The sequence below is a fragment of the Rhinopithecus bieti genome, unplaced genomic scaffold (assembly GCF_001698545.2).
Source record: "Rhinopithecus bieti isolate Rb0 unplaced genomic scaffold, ASM169854v2 scaffold_13243, whole genome shotgun sequence".
Taxonomy (NCBI): Eukaryota; Metazoa; Chordata; class Mammalia; order Primates; family Cercopithecidae; genus Rhinopithecus; species Rhinopithecus bieti.
This window is the reverse complement of record NW_016807353.1, coordinates 415693-432296: the sequence shown is the minus strand read 5'-3', so window position 1 is coordinate 432296 and position 16604 is coordinate 415693. Positions and strand designations below refer to the sequence as shown.

At 51.6% G+C, this 16604-nt stretch overlaps 1 protein-coding gene across 1 annotated transcript in view; it reads right to left on the bottom strand.

The window, feature by feature from the left end:
* Positions 1-340: 340 nt before the first annotated feature.
* Positions 341-16604, bottom strand: part of ITGAL (integrin subunit alpha L) — a 51554-nt gene continuing 35290 nt past the window's right edge. Inside the window, 11 exon segments of the mRNA XM_017881424.1 lie at positions 341-2037; positions 3526-3636; positions 4768-4863; positions 5588-5686; positions 5778-5834; positions 6400-6513; positions 9314-9389; positions 12702-12788; positions 12878-12957; positions 13367-13477; positions 16310-16451. Of these exon segments, the coding sequence (XP_017736913.1) occupies positions 1864-2037; positions 3526-3636; positions 4768-4863; positions 5588-5686; positions 5778-5834; positions 6400-6513; positions 9314-9389; positions 12702-12788; positions 12878-12957; positions 13367-13477; positions 16310-16451 (1147 nt within the window). The 3' untranslated portion in view covers positions 341-1863.

Genomic DNA, 16604 nt, shown 5'->3' with positions numbered 1-16604 from the left:
TCGCCTGGCTAGTTTTTTGTATTTTTTAGTAGAGACGGGGTTTCACCGTATTAGCCAGGATGGTCTGGATCTCCTGACCTCATGATCCGCCCGTCTCGGCCTCCCAAAGTGCTGGGATTACAGGCTTGAGCCACCGCGCCCGGCCATATTTTAATTTTTTATAGAGACAAGGTTGTGCTATGTTGCCCAGGTTGGTCTCAAACGCCTGGCCTAAAGGATCCTCCCACCTTGGGTTCCCAAAGTGCTGGGAATACAGTTGTGAGCCACAGAACACAGCCAGAAATGTTCACTTAATTGAGTAGGGCTGCAATATTGCACCAGCACAAAAACACCGCAAAACTGGACAGAATTTCACATTTATTGGATAAATACACGCAGGCACTGTGCTTGGCACTGGGGCTCCAAGTAAGCAGACGTGGTTGCCACTTTGAGCTCAGTCTTTCTGTGGGGGCCATTGCACAGGTGTGATGGGTCCTGGGAGAGGGTGTGGAGCCAGGGCAGGGGCAGAGCCTGGGAAGACGGCCCCCAAGGATGGGGATGTCACAGGCCCATGCCCGCTTTTTATTTTTATTTTTTCCTCCAGACGGAGTCTCGCTCTGTTGCTGCCCAGGCTGGAGTATAATGGCGCAATCTTGGCTCACCACAACCTTCACCTCCCAGGTTCAAGCGATTCTCCTACCTCAGCCTCTTGAGTAGGTGGAACTACAGGCGTGTGCCACCATCCCTGGCTTTTGTATTTTTAGTAGAAACGGGAGTTTGCCAGGCTGGTCTTTACCTGACCTCAGGTGATCCACCCTCCTTGGCCTCCCAAAGTGCTGGGATTAGAGGCATGAACCACCGCGCCCAGTCCATCCCCTCTTTTTCTGTATCTTCCCAGGGTCTTTGTCATTAATTCAATGAAATTGTGTCAAGCACCTACTAGATGTCCCACGCCCTGACATGACATAGCATGAGGCATCCCAAGGTGAACAGGACAAGTATGACCTTTACCCTCAGAGTTCACTGAAAGATAGCTGCTAAGTATGTCAATCATTAAACAGAGAAAAAACATCCAGGCTGCTGGATGAAGAAACATGACGTATGCTTTGAAGGAGTAGTGCAGGCTGGAGGAAGTGTGAAAGACGTGGGGACCCAACCGAGTCTGACATGTGAGCTAGGATCTGCCAGCCAAGGAAGGAGGGTTGGCCAGTGGAAGGTTCAGACAGAGGGAGCCGTCTGGGTGAATGCAGGAAGACAGGAAGGAGCCTGGCCTGGGAGAAAGGCTGGTGTCACTGGAGCTTCGACAGGGAGGCAGCATGGCTCTAGAATAGGTTGGGGAAGGCCACAAAGGTCTCATTTTGCAGGATGCTGAAAGGCATGCCAAGGAATTTGGTCTTTGGCCAAGAGCAAGGCATGTGCCGCAGTCATCTAGTGACACAGGTCACATTTGCTGTCTGCCAGCAGAAGAGACTGGACTCCAGTGCAGGGGAGTGGGCAGGGACAGGTTCTGCGGGGGGAGGCATCTGTGGACATCCCAGGGAAGGTGTGAGGGCCAGAACATCCCTAGGTCCTGAGACTACAGTTTCTCCACATTTAGATCAGACATTCTCTTCCAAGGAAGGAAACCAAGAAAGGCTGGTGGACTGTCTGGTAATGACAAACCCTCACTTTTGCAGCCCTCCTGGCTGGTCCCTCAGCAGGTCCTCCCTATGAGCCTGCAAAGGAGACAGGCAGGCATGAGCTCCATGTTTAAGATAGGGAAACTGAGGGCCAGGGAGGGGCAGTGACTCGCCCGAGGGCACACAGCGGAATGCGGGCAGAGGCAGAGTGGCCCTGGGCGTCCTGAGTTCAGTTCTGGACCCTCTGCACATCACAGGCCTGGACTCAGTCCTTACCACCGCCACTCTCAGAGTCCTCCTCGTGGAGGGGTTTCAGGCAGCCCGGATCCCCAGCCTCTTCCCCAGACGCCGGCTGCCCAGAGTCTTCTGCAGGGATTCCATTTGGGACACCTCCGCCAGCCTCCATCTTCTCCTTCAGGTTCCGTTTGAAAAAACCAACCTGTACAAAGACAAAATTTGAATGAGCAAAAAATTCACTGAGCACTGGCCCCAAGAAAATGTGAGAACACTTTTCTTTCTCTCTCTCTCTCTTTTTAATTTTTTTTGAGATGGAGTCTCACTCTGTTGCCTAGGCTGGAGTGCAGTGGTGTGATCTCGGCTCACTGCAACCTCTGCCTCCCAGACTTAAGCAATTCTCCTGCCTCAGCCTCCTGAGTAGCTGGGATTACAGGCATCGGCCACCATGCCTGGCTAATTTTTGTATTTTTAGTAGAGACAGGGTTTCACCATGTTGGCCAGGCTGGTCTCGAACTCCTGACCTCAAGTGATCTGCCCTCTTTGACCTCCTAAAGTTCTGGGATTGCAGGCATGAGTCCCCGAGCTGAGCGAGAACACTTTATTTTATTTTATTTTTGAGAGGAAGTTTTGTTCTTGTTGCTCAAGCTGGAGTACAATGGCACCATCTTGGCTCACCGCAAGCTCCGCCTCCTAGGTTCAAGCAATTCTCCTGCCTCAGCCTTCTAAGCTGCTGGGATTATAGGCATGAGCCACCATGCCCGGCTAATTTTCTATTTTTGGTAGAGACAGGGTTTCTTCATGTTGGTCAGGCTGGTCTCGAACTTGAGACCTCAGGTGATCCACCTGCCTCTGCCTCCCAAAGTGCTGGGATTACAGGTGTGAGTCACCGTACCTGGCCTTCATCTGTAACTTCTACTTAGCCTTCAAATCCCACCTCAAATGCCACCTTTCCTGGGAGGCCTGCCAGGCCTTCACAGCCTAAGTTCTCCTGGGTTCTAGGCCCCAGGCCACACAGACCCTTTGCAACCCTCATTCTGCTTGCTCCTGCCTGTGTCCCCTCTTAGACTGTGAGCGCCACAATGGCAGGGAGCATGTTTGTGGCATTTGCCTCCTGGGACAGTGCCCAGCAGCCAGAAGGACCTCCATATTTGGGGTACTTCCTTTTCCTCTCCCAGGGTGCCTTGTCTTGGCTGTGCCAGGGATGGGCTGAATGACAGTGGAAAAGTCTCTCTTGCTCTTTGTGTGTGTGTGAGACAAGGTCTCGCTCTGTCACCCAGGCTGGAGTGCAGTGGCATCATCATGGCTCAGTGCAGCCTTGACCTCCTGAGCTCAAGGGATCCTCCCACCTCAACCTCCCGAGTAGCTGGGACTATAGGTGGGTGGCATCACGTCCCCCTAATTTTAAAATTTTTTTGTAGAGGCGGATGCTTGCCATGTTGCCCAGGCTGGTCTTGAACTCCTGGGCTCACGTGATCCACCTGCCTCGGCCTCCAGAGTGCTGGGATTACAGGTATGAGCCACTCCACCTGTTCTTTGCACCTCAGTAGACTTCTCTGTCGAAGGAGAGAGTAGGCTGAGGCTCCTTGGCTCTAATGCCCTCTGGCTTGGTATTCTCCTCCCTGGCTCCCACCAGATACCCTTCCCCAGCCTGGCTGTCTCAGCAATCCCCGTGGCCCCCGGAGGCACCCACCTTGTACAGCGCTATGAAAATTAGCAGCAGCAGCAGAAGCCCCCCGATGCCACTCAGCACATAGAGGTAGAGCATCTGCTTCTCATACACAATGTCAACCTTCATGACAACCTGGGGCAGGGGAGGAGAGTGTCGGAAAATGCCTTTTCCACCCCCGAAAGTCCCTGTGAACCTGGTGGCATTCTCCATCTCCTCCTATCCAGACTGCATCACCCGCCTGGAGTCTCCTGCTGCAGACCCTCTCCCTTCAATGTGTCACCTATTGCAGTCGCTGCCGTGACTTGGCCAATACACACCTTAGGCAGCCCTAGGCCTTCAATGGCTTCCCTGGAATCACATGCAGCTCAGCATTCAAAGCTGTCCAGAATCCGGCTTCTGCTTACCTGTTAGATGCATCTTCCCTCCTCCCCTCTGCCTGCCAGCCACACTGAACTTTCTGCTCTTCAAACCTGCCCTGCCCCCCCTCACCACAGAGGCCCCTGAACTTGCTGCTGCCGCTGCTTAGAGCACCCTTTCTTCACTGTCTGACTCTTGGCTTGGTAGCTCCTTTGCTAAGTTGCCATCAGATTTTTTTTTTTTTTTTGAGGTAGGGTCTCACTGTGTTGCCCAGGCTGGAGTGCAGTGGCATAATCATAGCTCACTGCAGCCTTGAACTCCTGTGCTCAAACGATCCTCCCATTTCAGCCTCCCAGAGCGCTGAGTACAGGCATGAACCACCATGCCTGCCTCTGACAGATCATTTTGAGATGAAGTCTTACTCTGTCACCCAGGCTGGAGTGCAATGGTAGGATCTCAGCTCACTGCAGCCTCTGCCTCCCAGGTTCAAGTGATTCTCTCACCTCAGCCTCCCAAACAGCTGGGGTTACAGGCACCCACCATCATGCCCGGCTAATTTTTGTATTTTTGTAGAGATGGGGTTTCACCATGTTGGCCAAGCTGGTCTTGAACTCGTGACTTCACATGATCTGCCTACCTGACCTCCCAAAGTGCTAGGATAACAGGTGTGAGCTACCACACCCGGCCTCCATTGATCTTTACTTGACACATAAGTCTACTACATCTCAAGTGACTTTGGGGTTGTGAGTCCACCAGGGGAAGAAGCAGCTTCTCCCAGGCTGATGGCTCTGGCAGTGGGGAAGTTCTGACTGGCACAGAGCCTGGGAGCTCTCCTACATCTCTACCCTGGGGCTCCTGGACTCCCTCTGTTGCCTGTTCCTGGGGCTTCCAAGGAGGTAGAGATACCTGGGCCAGGGAGGCGTTGCTGCCATAGAGGTGAAAATGCCTGCTGCTGTTGAAGGAGATGGAGAGGGAGCTGCAGAGGCTGAACATGGAGGAGGCCTGCGGGAGTGGGGAAAGGCGTCAGAACCCGGGAGAAGGAGGTCAGAACCCACTGGGTTCTGCCCCCATCACAACACAGTGGGGAAGGGCAGAGAAGGGGTTCCAGTGGGGTGCACCCATCTCTACTCAACTCTCTAGTGTGGCATTCTTTCCTTTCAATTTTATTTTTGAGATGGAATCTTGCTCTGTCACCCAGGCTGGAGTGCAGTGATGCGATCTTGGCTCACTGCAACCTCTGCCTCCTGGGTTTAAGGGATTCTCATGCCTCAGCCTCTTGAGTAGCTGGGATTACAGGCATATGCCACCACGCCCGGCTAAAGTTTTGTATTTTTAGTACAGACTGGGTTTCACCATGTTGGCCAGGCTGGTCTTGAACTCCTGACCTCAAGTGATCCACCCACCTTAGCCTCCCGAAGTGCTAGGATTACAGGCATGAGCCCTGCCTCAGCCTCTACTGTGGCACCCTAATATGTCACTCCCCATTGTTGTAAGGAAAGCTTTTCTATAAAGAACACATAGGAACTATCCACAGGCCCATGGAAACAGCATTGCATATTTTACAGAAATCATGGTTCTCTTTCACCTGTACCTGTGTAAACAGGGGATATTTCATCAAGATGGAAAAGAAAAATGGAGGCAGACTGTCTGGTGGGAGCCCACCCCCAACGGCCCCAGGCACTGGGGCCCCCACAGCGGTTCCACATCTGTTAGGAGCGGGGACTACCTCAATCTCTCCCACCAGCTCCAGGGTCCCGATCACTTGGACGAGGATCTCCTGCCTGAAGACAACAGGGCAGCGGAACAGGGCTCCGGGGAGACAAGGCTGACGAGGATGACGAAAGAGGGGTCAGGGCAGCCTCGTTCCGAACCGTGTGCTGCCCAGCCCCACCGTCTCTCAGCTCACACGCCCATACCTCAGCTGTATCCGGCAGCCTCTCCAGATCCTCATAGCGGCACGGCACGGGAGGCTCCTAGGAATGAGCGGCAGGTCTTCAGTTAGAGCCTCCACAACCCAGGTAAGACCCTGGCATCCCAGCTTTCCCCTACACTGGCCCTAGTCCTGGGTGACTTCAGACATCTCTGAGTCCAGCAGGATCTGAATTAATACATCCTCACTCCCCACACACCCAGCCTTGCCCCCTTGAATTTCTCTCTTTCTTTGTTAGAGACAGGGTCTTGTTCTGTCCCCGAGGCTGGAGTGCAGTGGTATGATCATAGTTCACTGCAACCTCAAACTCCTGGGCTCAAGTGATCCTCTGGCCTCTGCCTCCCGAGTAGCTGGGACCACAGGCACGGGCCACCATGCATGCCTGGCTAATTTTAAAATTTGTTCGTAGAGACTGGGGTCTTGCTGTGTTGCCCAGGCTGGTCTCAAAATCCTGGCCTCAATCGATTCTCCCACTTCGGCCTCCCAAAGTGCTGGGATTTGGGAGGCAGAGCCACCGCACCTGGCCAAGCCCTGCCCTCTGTACCCTCAAATGCACTCACCCCCAAGACCTGGGGAGGGCAGCCCCTCCCTCTCCAGGCAGCACTCACCATCTGCACGCTCCACTGTTGTGTGATGGGCCCCTTGCTGGGAGGCTGTGGCACCCCAACCACGGCCTCCATGGTGGGGATGTTGTGGTCATGGATGGAAGGCTGGATCCTCACCTGGCACAGAGGAGAAAGGATGCAGAGCCCTAAATGCCAGCCACCCCAGCTGCTACCCAGACCCTGTGTGCCCTTGCACACCTCTTCCAGTCCTCATCAGCTGAGTCCCCAGGGCCCTTGTTGGTTAGGCAGTGTCCAGTGACTGGGCGTGGCCAGCTTCCATCCTCAGGGCCTTGCAGTATGGCTTCCATGCTCTTCCAGCTTTCTCCACCCAGTACGCTTTCACACACCCGGCAACATTCTGCTGTAATATTATCTCTGAAGGATTCACTGACTCCCCAAGGACAGGGCAGCTCCCCTTACTGGGCTCCCACAGAGTGCTCTGTGTCCCCAGCAGGACAGCGAAGGATCTGCTTGGATGTCTGCATCTCCACTAGACCATGAGCTTCCTGAGGACAGGAGCCATTCTTACTCCACTTCCAATCCCCTACTGCTTGACACAGTGCCTAGTGTGGTGACTCACACCTGTAATCTCAGCACTTTGAGAGGCCAAGGTGGGCGGATCACTTGAGGTCAGGAGTTTGAGACCAGCCTGACCAAGATGGTGAAAAACCCTGTCTCTACTAAAAACATAAAAATTAGCCAGACATGGTGGCGCAATCATATAGTGCTGGGTACTTCAGAGGCTGAGGCAGGAGAATTGCTTAAACCTAGGAGGCAGAGGTTGCAGTGAGCCGAAATCACGCTACTGCACTCCAACCTGGGTGACAAAAAAAAAAAAAAAAAAAAAAGTTCTGAGCACCTTTTGTTAAAAAAAGAGCTACCTGTGTTAAGGCTGGGAGACCCAGATATGTATAAGAAAGTGACACAGAAGTGGCACTAACAATGTCTCAGGAAGCAGGAAAGTGTGTGTCAAATTAGAAGGATTCTATCATTTATTCATTCAACAAACATTTGTGGACACTTGAAATACCAGTTAAATTAAAAGGGCCAAATGTCAGGGGCAGGATTTGAATTTGACTGTGAAAGATGGACAGTATTTTATTTTATTTTATTTTGACAGAGTCTCACTCTGTCATCCAGGTTGGAGTGCGGTGACGCGATCACAGCTCACTGCAACCTCCACCTCCCAGTTTCAAGCAATTCTCCTGCCTCAGCCTCCCCACTAGCTGGGACTACAGGCACACAACACCACACCTAGCTAATTTTTGTATTTTTAGTAGAGACAGGGTTTCACCATGTTGGCCAGGCTGGTCTTGAACTCCTGACCTCAGGTGATCCGCCCACCTGGGCCTCCCAAAGTGCTGGAGTTATAGGTGTGAACCACCACACCCGACCAGATGGACAGGATTTTAACAGATGAAGGTGGGAGAGGGCATCCAGGAAGAGACATGCAGGGAGCCAGGATGACTCCAGATGAGAGTGATGTGGCTGGAAGGAGGGTGCCTGGGAAGGAGAACAGGAGCTGAGGCTGGAAAGGAAGCCCAAGATCAGACTATGGGGGCCTGGAAGGCTTGAGAGTGAGGAGTTGGAGCAGCATCAAGGAGGCAGTGGGAAGTCACAGAAGATGGCAGAGGAAGAGAGTGGCTCCAGGGAGGTCCATCCCCTGCAGGCATGAGCTGGAAAGAGGCTGGGAGAGGCGGGTCATGACCCACGTTGGGAGCCTCTCTCAATAGTCCAGTTGCAAGAAGGTGAGGAACTGGGTCTGGGCAGTAGCAGAAAAAGGACACAGACAACCCGACTCTGGGAGGCAGTGGGACAAGGCAGAAGGGAGGAGAAATTCACCCAGACACGTAAGTTTCCTTGAGGAAGAGAGGGTGCTTTCAAAAGATTCCACGCAAGCCAGAGGAGATGCTGGTTTAGGGGAAGACAGTAAATTTGGTTTAGAATGTGTTGAGACCAGGCCAGGCACAGTGGCTCATGCCTGTAATCCCAGCACTTTGGGAGGCTGAGGTGGGTAGATTACTTGAGGTCAGGAGTTTGAGACCAGCCTGGCCAACACGGTGAAACCCTGTCTCTACCAAAAATACAAACGTTAGCCGGGTGTGGTGTTGTGCACCTGTAATCCCAGCTACTCAGGACACTGAGGCAGGAGAATCGCTTGAATCCAGGAGGCAGAGGTTGCAGTGAGCTGAGATTATGCCACTGCACTCCAGCCTGGGTGACAGAGCAAGACTCTGTCTGAAAAAAAAAAAAAAAAAAGGAAAAAGGTAAAAATAAAAATAAAGTACCAGGCACAGAACCTGGGTTTAGAGACTTGGCAGGGTGCCAGCACCTAGCTAAATACCTAACTTAGAATAGGCCGGGCGCCGTGGCTCATGCCTGTAGTCCCAGTACTTTGGGAGGCCGAGGTGGGTGGATCACTTGAAGTTAGGAGTTCCAGACCAGCCTGGCCAACATGACGAAACTCTGTCTTTATAGAAAATACAAAAATTAGCTGGGCATGGTGGTGGATGCCTGTAACCTCAACTACTTGGGAGGCTGAGACAGGAGAATTGCTTGAACTTGGGAGGCAGAGTTTGCAGTGAGCCGAGATCCCACCACTGCACTCAAGCCTGGGTAACAGAGCAAAGAATAGCAGCTCATTCAATGTGAGTATGAAAAAGTAGGCTCTCTCTCAGCATCCTCCTTGCTCTCAAGCCCTGTGATTCTTGAAATAATGTATCCAGTGGCAGAAAGGAGTTAGCATATGCTGCTGCTGGAAGCCTATAAGTGGAGGCTGTGACGCTCTAGAGAAAGGAACATTGAACAGGTGGACGGCTAGGATGAGGACTGTGTCTACTTGGTGCCTGCATCCTCAGTCCCCAGGATAAGGAATGAATGTGTGACCTATAAGGACCTTCCACATTGGGGTTCATACCTGGTAGATGTGCTTGACTTGGTGGATCTTGGGGCCTTTGGGGGTGAAACTGACATAGAGTGTGGAGTTTTCCTGGCTGTGGAGAGAGAAGGACAGTGATGGAAGAACGAAGTGACAGCAACCTGGGCTCCAGGAAGCTTCTGAGCACTCAGCCACTGCGCTAGGAACTGCACAGATACCATCTCATTCAATCCCTACCACAACCTGTTCTTTCCCAGAAACTAAGGCTCCTGGACAGGGCCAGCCTCTTGTCCAAAGCCCCATAGTAGAGAGACAGGACTGGAGCCCAGGGAGGTGTGTCCAGTGGAGGCTATGTCCTTCCCACTGTGTGCCACCTCATTGGTGTCCCCACTGTCCTCTGGGCCCTGCTCATCTCCAGAATAATCATATCCACTGCTGATGCCCCTCACACCCATCCTTCCAACACACACTGCTGGGTGACCTTCCCAACATCACTCTCTAGTCCTGCAACTCACCTGCTCAGCATCTGCCAATCGCCTCCTACTGCGAGGGAGAGTCAGGTCCAAAGCCTCCCATGTCCAGGCTGTCTCCCCACTGCTCCCCTGCACATACCTGCCCTTGGGTAATCCTGCCCACTCCCCGTCCCCCATGTCTGCCCCACTGCTTCCTCCCTCCTTGCCTTTGTCTGGGCCATGGTTTCTGATGAGGACACCTAGGTTCCTTTTTAGCTCTTCCCCTAATGGCCTCATCCTCCAGACCCCAATCCAAGCTGCACTTTCTCCACAAACCCTTCCATTTGTCCCCCAACCCACACTCATCTTCCCTGGCTCTAATTTCATGTCAGTATCATACTGTGTGGCATTGATGTTCAAAAGTACTGCAGGCCAGGTGCGGTGGCTCACACCTGTAATCCCAGCACTTTGGGAGGCTGAGGCAGGTGGATCACCTGAGATCAGGAGTTCAAGACCAGCCTGGCCAACATGGTGAAACCCCATCTCTACTAAAAATACAAAAATTAGCCGGGCGTGGTGGTGGGCACCTATAGTTCCAGCTACTCGGGAGGCTGAGGCAGGAGAATTGCTTGAACCCGGGAGGTGGAGGTTGCAGTGAGCCGAGATCCGGCTACTGCACTCCAGCCTGGGCAACAGAGCGAGACTCTATCTCTTAAAAAATGAAAAAATTTGGCCAGGCGCAGTGGCTCACGCCTGTAATCCCAGCACTTTGAGAGGCCGAGGCAGGTGGATCATGAGGTCAGGAGATTGAGACCATCCTGACTAACACGGTGAAACCCCGTCTCTACTAAAAATACAAAAAACTAGCCGGGCGAGGTGGCGGGCACCTGTAGTCCCAGCTACTTGGGAGGCTGAGGCAGGAGAATGGCGTAAACCAAGGAGGCGGAGCTTGCAGTGAGCTGAGATCGCCCCTGCGACTCCAGCCTGGGCAACCAGAGTGAGAGCTCGTTTCAAAAAAAAATAAATAAACTAAATAAATAAAATAAATATCCAGTAACATAAATAAAAAAATAAGAAAAATTACAAAATTTAAAAGCACTGGAGACCTGGGCTCAGACACTGTCCTCACCCTTCTTTTTCCTTCTGTAACTGAGCCAACTGGAAAAAGTCACTCAACTTTGAGTTTCCTTTTTTTTTTCAGACAGAGTCTCACTCTGTCACCCAGGCTGGAGTGCAGTGGCACAATCTCAGCTCACTGCAACCTCCTCCACCCGAGTTCAAGTGATTCTCCTGCCTCAGCCTCCCAAGTAGCTGGGATTATAGGTGCCTGCCATAACACCCAGCTAATTTTTGTACTTTTAATAGAGACAGGGTTTCCCCATGTTGGCCAGGCTGGTCTTGAACTCCTGACCTCAAGTGATCCACCCACCTTGGCCTACCAAAGTGCTGGGATTACAGGTGTGAGCCACCGCAACTGGCCAAGTTTCCTTTTCTATAAGCAAGAAGACCTGTAACAGGTTTTTTTGAAATAGCAAAAAACTGACATAACTCCCTCTATTTTTGTTGAAGAGGCCCTTACCCATTCCTGCCCATAGGTTAGGATAATTTTAGAGCACTGAGATAACATGCAAAAACAGCAATCATGTAGTTTTTAAAACTAAGTCTGGCATTAAAGGGGACGTATGTAAACAACTAACTATGTTTTGTTAAAGATTTATAGAAGCACAGCCGGTCGCAGTGGCTCAGGCCTGTAATCCCAGCACTTTGGGAGGCCGAGGCGGGCAGATCACGAAGTCAGGAGATCGAGACCATCCTGGCTAACACGGTGAAATCCCGTCTCTACTAAAAACACACACACACACACACAAAGAAATTAGCCGGGCGTGGTGGCGGGCGCCTGTAGTCCCAGCTACTCCAGAGGCTAAAGCGGGAGAATGGCATGAACCCGGGAAGCGGAGCTTGCAGTGAGCCAAGATCGTGCCACTGCACTCCAGCCTGGGCAACAGAGCGAGACTCCGTCTCAAAAAAAAAAAAGATTTATAGAAGCACTGTGACCTGACCAAGGACCAAGAAGTTCCCAACCTCCTTGTATCATCTCTGGTGCCCGGATGTCTGTGCTGCTAAGTTACCTCTTGATCTCAACCCCTTTCTCTTCCCCCTACCCTTAACATTAAAGATGGTCCTTTAGAACACTAGTTCACTATCTTCTCAATTGCCTGGCTTTCCAGATAAACCTGCCTTTCCTCCCACCAACTCTTGCCTCTTAAGTCTGGCTTTCAAGTAACAAGCAGTCAGACCACGGTTCAGTTACAAACCCAACTAGTGATCCCCATGGTTCCTTCCTGCTACTGCGTTCTGAGAGTCACTGACTATGTGTGTGCATGAGTTTGGTCTCTCCAACTTAACTGTAAGCTCCCTGAGGGCAAGAGGTACTGTGATAACTTTTCTCCTGTCTCTCCTGACATTATCGGCCCCCAGGAGGGGAGGGAATCTAGGGTGACTGAAACAGTCAGGAGTTTGTCTGGGTGTTTGGAGTCAGACAGGCTGAAGCTCAGACCCTGGCTTTAGTACTTCCAGCTATTGGACCTCGGGTAAGTGCTGGCCTTCTCTGAGCCTCAGCTTGTTCATTGGTAAAACGGAGAGAGGCACAGCTGCCTCACAGAGGTGCTGAGGGCTCCAGGCAATGTCAGCAACCGCGCAGTGCAACCGGCCCTCAGTCTGATATAAGATCAGTGTTCAATGAGCCTTTTCTTCCATCAGTAGATGCTGATCCTTCCCCGAACTCTTCCAGGGCCCTCACATTTTGGAACGTGGAAAACTGTTGGGGTTGTGGCTGGAATCAGTTCTAATTACCCCAGGGGGCTCTAGGAAAGGAAGGAGGTTCAGAAGGGGAGCCCCAGGGGGCAAAGTCGAGGCCCTGGGTTGGGAGGCTGCGGTGGGAGGAGAGGGTTGGCTGTCTGCTGGGAAGGACTTACTCCTGGATGAGGACGTTGATGGGGTACAGGATGGGGATGCTGGTAGCGGCCGAGTTGTCCTTCAGGAGGCCTGAGTCCTCATTGTTACTGCATTGAGGCAAAGAAGAGGCCAGTGTTAGGAGAAGGGCTTGGCCAAGTCTGAGACCAGGGCAGGGATGTGGGCGGGGCCTGCTCACCAGGTCACATTGGCGCGCAACTCGACCAAGTCCCCCCAGGAGCTGTTTACCAGCGTATTAAACATCATCTGCAGAGCAACCTGGCAGGGAAGGAAAGGGGAATGGAAATGGAAGGGGCGTGAGGAGCAGCCCCACGGCCCCCACATCCAATCACCATCATCTCAGGGACCCCTTATCAAGTACTCACTGTACCCCAAGCACTGAGCTAGGATTCTACCCAATGTGAAGATGAGGCAACCAAGGCTCCAAACGGTTAAGTCATGTCTATAAGGTCACAAAATGAATAGCCCAATCCCAGCTTTGCCTGATTCCAAAGTCCAGGCTCTCAAACATGACACAAAACAGATTCACATACATTTCTCTTGGGTAGGGGCAAGGTATACCCTTCCTGACAATCACCTGCTCCCTCCTCCTGAGCCAAGAGCTCCCTGCCCTCTGCCAGCTCAGGGTCCCTAGGCTGCTTGGTCCCTGGAGACTTGAAGCACTCACCGAGTGGCCTGCCTTGAAGATGGGAGAGCTCACGTTACAAGATAACGCCCTGGACAGAAGCTTGGACTCTTCAGGAAGCTCCTCACAGCTCACAGGCATCTGGCTATGGGGCTGGGAGTGAAAGGAGGGAACAGGTTTGTTAATGAGCAAGGCCAAGGTTCCCCCAGAGGCCACCAGCCCTCCCGGCCTACGTCCCCCAGGGGCTCTGTCCCTGTCATGGCACCTTCTCAGAGGGAAATCAAACAGAATCAGGGCTGCAGACAGAGGCTTAGTACAAAATAGTCACTGCAAGGCCAGGTAAGGTAGCTCACACTTGAAATCCCAGCACTTTGGGAGGCTGAGGTGGGAGGATTACTTGAGGAGTTCGAGATCAACCTGAGCAACAGTGAGACTCCATCTCTACAAAATAATTTTTTTTTTTTTAAATATAGGATCTTACTCTGTTGCCCAGGCTAGAGTGCAATGGTGCGATCTCGGCTCACTGCAACCTCTGACTCCCAGGCTCAAGCAGTTCTCCTGCCTCAGCCTTCCAAGTAGCTGGGACTACAGGCATGTGCCATCATGTCCGGCTAATTTTTGTGTTTTTAGTAGAGATGGAGTCTCTCTATGTCACTCAGGCTACTCTTGAACTCCTGGGCTCAAGGAATCTGTCTGCCTCGGCCTACCAACGTGCTGGGATTACAAGCGTAAGCCACCGTACCTGGCCTACAAAAGATTTTTAAAAATTAGCTGGGCATAGTGGGATACGCCTGTCGTCCCAGCTATTAAACAGGAGAGTCACTTGAGCCCAGGAGTTTGAGGCTGCAGTGGGCCATGCTTGCGCCACTACACGTTAGCCTGGGCAACAGAGTGAGGCCTTATCTCAAAAAGAAAAGTTGGGTGTAGGGGGGTAATTGCAACACTATTTATAATGCCGAAAAACCGGAAGTGCTCAAACAGGTCAAAGAGATAATAACGGCTCAGGAAAGTGTGGCATAATCAAAGAGGAGACTATTGTGAAGTTTTAAAAATGCCACTACCTCTATGCATTCAGTAACCATTTACAAAATGAGCCTTATCGTGGGCTAAGCATTATTAAACCATTCATCCCAATTTTGTAAAGGACAGATTTCAGTCTCAGACTGGGAAGGAAACAGATAAGGAAATAGAGGTTCAGGGAGGTTAAGGGACTTTCCCAAGGTGTCATAACTGGGTAACAGTAGGGATCTGTAAGAACTTGAACACAGAACTGTTTGATTCCAGTTATTTTTTTTCTCTCTCTCTCTTTTTTTTTTTTTTTGTTGAGATGGAGTCTTGTTGTTGTCACCCAGGCTAGAGTGCAGTGGAGTGATCTCGGCTCATTGAACCTCCACCTCCTGGGTTCAAGTGCTTCTCCTGCCTCAGCCTCTCAAGCAGCTGGGATTACAGGACAGGCTACCACGCCCAGCTAATTTTTGTATTTTTAGTAGAGATGCGGTTTCAATATGTTGCCCTGTCTGGTTTTGAACTCCTGACCTCAGGTGATCTGCCCACCTCAGCCTCCCAAAGTGCTGGGATTACAGACGTGAGCCACCGCACCCAGCCCAGTTTTTTTTTGTTTTTGTTTTTTTGTTTGTTTGTTTGTTTTTTTCTGAAACAAGGTCTCGCTCTGTCGCCCAAGCTGGAGGGCAATGGTGTAATCATAGCTCACTGCAGCCTCAAACATGACTCCATCGATCCACCCACCACCTCAGCCTCCTGAGTAGCAGGACTACAGGCACACCCCACCACACCTGGCTAATGATTTAATTTTGTGTAGAGACAGAATCTTGCTCTGTTGCCCAGGCTAGAGTGCATTGGCACGATCATAGCTCCCTGTGGCCTCGAACCCTTTAGCTTAAGCACTTCTCTACCTCAGCCCCCCAGGTAGCTGGAATTGTGCCACCACATCCAGCAAAGAAGCATTTAATGTTGTTGTATAAGAATAATTCGGCCAGGCACGGTGGCTCATGCCTGTAATCCCAGCACTTTGGGAGGCCGAGGTGGGCGTATCACCTGAGGTCAGGAGTTTGAGACCAGCCTGGCCAACATGGTGAAACTTTGTCTCTACTAAAAATACAAAAATTAGTGAGGCATGGTGGCGGGCGCCTGTAATCCCAGCTACTCAGGAGGCTGAGTCAGGAGAATCACTTGAACCCCGTAGGCGGAGTTTGCAGTGAGCCGAGATCGCGCCATTACACTCCAGCCTGGGGGACAAGAGCGAGACTTCGTCTCAAAGAAAAAAAAAAAAAATTCAAGTGTTCATCAACAGATAAATAGATAAAATATGGTCTATACATAAAATGGAATATTATTCAACCTTAAAAAGAAAGGAAATTTGGCGGGGCACAGTGGTTCACACCTTTAATCCTAGCACTTTGGGAGACTGAGGTGGGCAGATTGCTTGAGCTCAGGAGTTTGAAACTAGCCTGGGGAACATAGTGAGAGCCTCTCTCTATTTAAATTTGTTTTTTTTTTTTTGAGATGGAGTCTTGCTCTGTCACCAGGCTGAAGTGCAGTGGCACAATCTTGGCTCACAGTAGCCTCTGCCTCACAGGTTCAAACAATTCTCCGGCCTCAGCCTCCCTAGTAGCTAGGATTACAGGTGCACACCACCACACCTGGCTAATTTTTGTATTTTTTAGTACAGACAGGGTTTCACCATGTTGGCCAGGCTGCTCTTGAACTCCTGGCCTCAGGTGATCCGCCCGCCTTGGCCTCCCAAAGTGTTGGGATTACAGGCGTGAACCACGGCACCCAGCCTGAGAGGGTAAACCTCGTATCTCAGATCATACAGCTCGAGGCTGGGAACCCAGATATGACCCTAAGACCCCTGTCCACCTGCGGCTGCCCACGTGTTCAGGCTGTCCTGGCTGCCTGGGGCTCAGAGAAGGGAGTGGCGGCTGCGGAACGCACGCCTGTAGGCAGGCATGTACTCTCACCCACCTTCAGCATCTCCACCTTGCGGAAGGAGAGTCCCCGTGGGAAGTGCAGGTCCAGCTGGACCCAGTAAGCATCTTCTCCCAAGTTACTCAGGCTCAGCTCCACAGAGAGGCTGGCAAAAGCAGTCAGACGCAGGGCTCTGGATCTGTAAGGGATGATCAGGGAAAAGTTAGGGGCTGAGATGGAGGAGGGAGGATCAGGGTGGGGAATATCAGAACTGAAGGATCTGATGGGCCAGAAAGAAATAAATCAAAACCAATCATCTTTTATGCTCAGTCTTTTTTTTTTTTTTTTTTTT